Consider the following 5518-nt stretch of genomic DNA (forward strand, 5'->3'; position numbering starts at 1 on the left):
TCAATGTCCTCATCTGAAAAATGGGGATACAGGACAATAACAGTGCCTACCTCAAAGGGTGGTTGTGAGGATTAAATGAGGTAGTAAATGAAAAGTACTTGCAGCCAGAGTCAGAGGAACCATTACATAATGATGAGCAGTGGTGATGAATATTCAATGCCTGGCTTGCTCCTACTTGTATTTCAGGTCTTAGGTTAGTCATCACCTCCTCTGGGAAGACTTTTCCTACACAGGCTAACCCCTAAGGCCACGTTTTGAGCTCCCACGGGTATCACCTCTTCTACCAAAGCACCGACACCAGTCATCTTTCGGTATCCCCACCAGATTGCGAACTCCATAGGATAGGGGCCCGTGGATTGTGTTGGCTGCTGGAAGGGACGCCTGGTAGGCACCCAGTCCCGCCCCGGGACTGACCCTCGGAGGGCGCAGAGCCGTGGGGGAAGGTAGGTGACCAACACGGGCTGGGTCTGCGCCCTAGGGAGAAAATGCAGCTTGACGAGTCAGGCGAGTGCGGGACCCGCCCCGGCTCCTCCCCGAGCTGGGCCTCAGCCCCGCCCCCGCGCTGCCCCTGCCGGCGCTACTGGCCTGCGCGGTCCCCACCCTCCCCGCCTCCAGCGGGGCGGCCCCGGGCTTATTACACTTGCGAGAAGCACCGCGCCGAGCCCGCCACCAACGCCGCTGAGGGATGCTGCGCTCCACGTCCACAGTCACCCTGCTCTCGAGCAGCGGCTCCAGCGCTCCCGGGGCGCCCAACAGGAGGGTGAGTAGCTGCTGTCCCGCTTCCTGTCCAGGCTGCCCGGCTGTCTGGGGATGGAGACGCACGGAAACCGGTCCCTTGGCGCTGACACCCCACCTGGACTCAATTTTAGGTCCTGTCTCAGCTCTGAACGAGACCTTTCTTTTCTGCGTCCCAGAGGCGCCAAACTGGCTCAAAGGGCTTAGGGGACTTTAGGGAATTCCCAGAGATTTCCTCCCCTTCCTGCCTCGCCTATCAAGCCAAGTGTATTGGTGGCACCAGTTTAAAAAGCAAGGGAAACTTTCTGCATTGTCCCTATCTCGAGACTCAAAGGTAATGAATGTCTTTTAACACCCAAACTTTCTTCCTTCCAGTGATGAAAAGAAAGGGCCACTTGTCCCCACTCGTGATAGAGTAACACTGATTTGGAGGGTGTTTAATCTAGGTAGGCTTCATTTTTATCAATCCAAAGTAGAAAATAGCTGCTGGCCACCTAGGAGCCCAGTTGTGGGACTTGGGTTTATGCAAACTGCTTTCTTCTTTCTGATTTAAGTATTAGCACAGTGGGCACCGTCTTCACCTAGGTTGCCCTTTGGAGGTGATGTTTCCTTGCCATCTTTGTTGCGTCTTTTCTCATCTCTCCAGATGCTCTGTGAAAGAAATGCTAGCCACATCGTTCCCATTTCATCTCTTCCAAGACTCGTACCTCAGAGCATACTGCCAGGGCTTTGGTTTGTGCCTTTTTGGTTCATCTGTTCATTATGATGTTCAGTACTCGTCATTTGGGTGAGTACTTTTCTGTGGTTGAGACTTCTCTAATCGTATGTCCCCTAGGTTTAGCTAAACAAGTAGGCAAGTCCAAGCCAGGGCCCCCTTTGGTACTCCTGTTTTCTAGTCTTGTAGACGTGCTTGTTTGATTTTGTGTACCTCAACCAAGAGACTAGCAGTCGTCTTCAATACTGTTTTTCTTTAGCTCTGGAAGAAAGACTCTGTGTTACTCCTGGGTGTGGGCCAGGTGATGGGTTCAGATATGTGCACGTGCACCACTTAGGGCTGACAGAACTCTGGTTGTCCGATCATTAGCTTCATAAATAAAGATCCCCATTAGGTCCAAGTGGGTTTCCAACCACAATCCCAGCCTTACACCAAGATGGGTGTTTGCCTTTTTTTTTGGGAAATCCTTCTCAGTTGGAACATAATTATGACTGAGAAAGAATGAAGTCACTGAAAAGCTAGCCCTGAGCCTGGACAGCGTCATACATGGGACCAGATTGCATTAAATTCTCTAGGTCCCCCTCCAGAGTGGGTACTAGTTGGGTGGCTAGAGTGATAATGGGTGGATGAAATGTGACTGGTATAGTAGGTAACGTTTCTGAAGATTTTTTTTCTCAAATATTTACTTTCAAGTATTTCTTTAGTTGTAAGTGCTGTGGTGTCTGGCACAATGAACACACTACTGAGAAGGCTTTGCTCTTTGAATAAGATAACTGAAATACTTTGGTCTGAAGGGGTCTGCAACCTGAATCAGACCCTGTAGGGCTGCTCTTAGCACATGGGTAGGTTCTGCAAAGAAGATATCTGAAGTTTCTAGGGTCCCCTTTATGACTTCCAACTCTGCTCAGGATTTGCAAATGGCACAAGTACTGTGTGTATGTATGTGTAAACTATGATCTTTGATTAATTGATTTATTAAACAATATTTATAGATCTGTGTGATGCAGGGCTAGATATTGGGGTCCACTCCAACTGTGGGAGCAGACATTGTCACAGACTACCAGATGCAAAGTGCTGGTTGTAATAGTGGGGTAGAGTGTTGACAAGCTTGTGTAGAAGCTAAAGGAAAAGGTTCTTCTTGAAGCATCTGAGGAAGGCCTCCCTCTGTAGGAGACGTGTGTTTAGTCTTGCAGGATGAGTGGGACTTTGTAAGGCAATTGACATCATTGAGATACTGAAAAAAGGAAATATGATTCTTCTAAATGGAACTCTTGGCATATACTGTATAACAGTGGTGTATTGGACCTGCTTTAGGGCAAAACACTTATTTTTTTTTGGAAAAACAAGAACAGGATGCCTTGAAAATAAAATTGTAGACCAAACAAGTGAAAAGCAAAAAAGTGTTCCCTAAGTTGAAAGTTTTTCAATAAGCTCTGTATTGTTCTGTCTTTCCTCTCAGGTATTGGACAAGTGATGGTCTTGAACGGTAACAAGTTAGCCATTAAAATAACATTTCTGTTTCATCCAAAGAGCTTACCAAATTAGGGACTGCAGGGGAACCAGGATGTGTTGATCCAGGCATTCAAGCCAACCAGAAATGGCGCTGACAGCTGACACTGAGCAGGGAGTTCTCTGAGTCAGCCACCAGGGTGGTATGGCCAGACCAGACTGTCACTAGTTATCCTTTGTAGCTGCCACCTACAATTTGTACTTCCTTCTTATCTGAAATCTCTCAAGGGAAAAAAAAAAAAAAAAACAGGTGGGAGAGTAATTTCTGTCAGCTGATAAACAAAGCTCTGAGAGGCATTTATGGATGCCAACCAGCAGGAGTTATAAAATTCAAAAAAAAAAATCTGCCTTCCAACCAGTTGTGCACTAAAAATAGTTTTATCTGTGGCACCAGCAGGAAGATAAATTGGCTGGAGAATAACCACAGGCAGGTTGATGACCTTGGAGAATAAACGTTTTTTAAAATATTGACATTGTTTTGTGATTGGGAAAGGAATTTTATAAATGCAGTTAATCCCACTGAATGAGACTTTGCAGTGAAAGGTCAGTTGTGTGGCCAGGTTGTGTGCTTTGGGGGAAAGGCACGTGTTGCTTTGTGCAGCCAGATGTATTTGGTTGAGCTGTTCAGCGAGGGTGGTGTGAGATGATAGACTTGTCAAGGGTTCCCCCAGCACCATGCTCTGTCGATAATAAGAGACTGTTGGCTACCGTTACTGGTATTGTGGTCCCTCAGTGGCACATAAAAAACAAAACCCAACCCAACAAGGCCACAGGGATAGGACTGTCTCGCGGCCTGCTCTTGCCAATATTTCTTTGTATTTGGCAAAGGCTTCCTCCGTTCAAAACTGGAATGGGCTGCTCAGTCATTACTTCCTCACTCTCCTGGGTCCCATTTCTGTCTGATAGGCTCAAAAGAAAGAATTCTCCTTAGCTGGCCGGTGAACAGGTCAGACAGGTGTTTACCTCACTTCCTTTTCCTTTCCCAGAAACATCTGTGTGCATCCTATGGGGCTCTGAGGAAGGGACACTGGGCATTGTGGGACCTCAGCGTCTGGTGGAAGGAAGCTGGCTGCAGCATCCCCCAGGGAGGGGATGGGCAGGGGGCCCGCTGTACTCAGAAAACAGTTGGCTGCTCCCCTGGGACCTCCTGAACCCAGTTGAGGGGTTTTAGCCAAAAAGCCTCTGCCACGAAGAATTGATAGTTGTAGGCTCAGGAAATAAATGTCCCAACTCCTCTGCTTTGGTTCACCCATCTCGCTGTGTCAGATGTAGGATGAAGGGGACCTGAGTTCTGGGGATCCTTAAGGAAACCTGAGACCTGGAGGCTGGGTGTTACCACTGAGCTTCTGGTCACTTAGGAAACCCTTTCAGGTCAGCCTCAAAAATTGTAGAATTGAGTGCAGGGAGCTGTGGATCCCGGGCCAACTAACTAGAGACCAAGTTGAAATGTTTCGATCTAAAATATAATACTTTCAGTGATAACGTGTGTTACGGTCTTCTTGCTTCCTGCAGCCGTCTCTCTCAGCAGAAAACTGTCCTGATAGATATCCCCCAGCACACAGAGTAGTAGCACACAGGTATTTACCTCTTTTCCTCCTTAGAAGAGTGATATTTCCTAAATGTTAGTCACCCTGTTGACTGTTCTTTGTCTTTTAAGGCCAGAGTGATCCCTCTAAAATGCAGTTACCTAGCTCCTCTACTTCAAGACCCCCCTCACTCTTGTACCCCCAGGAACAAGCACAGACCCCCTTAGTTTAGTACCCAGGGCCTTCTGATCTGGCCTTTGCCCTCCCCTTCCCCCTCCTCATGCATACTCTTTGCAGATGTCCCACATTACTTGCTATTCCCCAAGCTTTTGATGCTGTTCCTCGCCTCTGACAAAGGGTCAGCTCCTGCAGGAAGTCTGCTCTGAACCCCCTCTTCCGTGTTCCCCTAGAGGCCTGTGCACCCCATCATTGCTCCTGTCTATGATTAACTACTTGAGAAGGTTTCAGGACCCTGCCTCCCTAAGCCTGGTGTAATAGGTGCTTAAAAAGAAGAGTGTCACCAGGCTCCTCAAACAGCCACACTTAACTCTGAGTTGGCAAACGGGAAAACAGGAAGAGAAGCTTGGGATGAAGCCAGCCTGTGACCTCTGGCCCACCTGGGCAGGAAGCAGGTGCCCTGTGGATGGGAGTGTCGGCCCAGGTGAGGAGTTTGACAGCTCTGGGAAGGCCTCCAAATATTCCAGGTGCTTCATCCTGTTGTACTGTCAGAGTTTCATTCCTTTGGTTAAGTGAGTGGTTCTCTACTCTGGTTACGCATAGAATTCCGAGAAGCTTAGAATACCTCTGCCCAGGCCCCAGCCCAGACCGTCTAAACGAGAACATTGGAAAGTAGAGAATAACATCAGCATTGTTTAGGCAGCTCCCCGGGTGATTCTAACGTGTGGCCGAGGATTGGAGCTCTTCCTTCCAGGGCTGCTCTCCCAGACAGCTTTCTTGGAAATGCAGACAGTCCTGGGCCTGTGTTCTGAAAGGTCCCTTTGCCTTGGTGGAAGGGCAAGGTGTGTGTGTGTGT

The 5518-nt window shown here is 48.3% G+C and overlaps 1 protein-coding gene across 3 annotated transcripts in view; it reads left to right on the forward strand.

Annotated features, from left to right (window-relative positions):
* The first annotated feature begins 685 nt into the window (after positions 1–685).
* The window catches only part of MYZAP (myocardial zonula adherens protein), a 102617-nt gene continuing 97784 nt past the window's right edge, over positions 686–5518 (forward strand). For all 3 annotated transcript variants that reach the window (XR_003006262.1, XM_024767785.1, XM_024767787.1), the window contains exon 1: positions 686–760. Coding sequence is in view for 2 of the 3 variants with exons in the window: in XM_024767785.1 (XP_024623553.1) it covers positions 686–760 (75 nt within the window). In the remaining variant the exon portion in view is untranslated. The remainder of the gene's footprint in view (positions 761–5518) is intronic.

This window comes from Neophocaena asiaeorientalis, unplaced genomic scaffold (genome assembly GCF_003031525.2).
Source record: "Neophocaena asiaeorientalis asiaeorientalis breed wild unplaced genomic scaffold, Neophocaena_asiaeorientalis_V1.1 scaffold71, whole genome shotgun sequence".
Classification (NCBI taxonomy): Eukaryota; Metazoa; Chordata; class Mammalia; order Artiodactyla; family Phocoenidae; genus Neophocaena; species Neophocaena asiaeorientalis.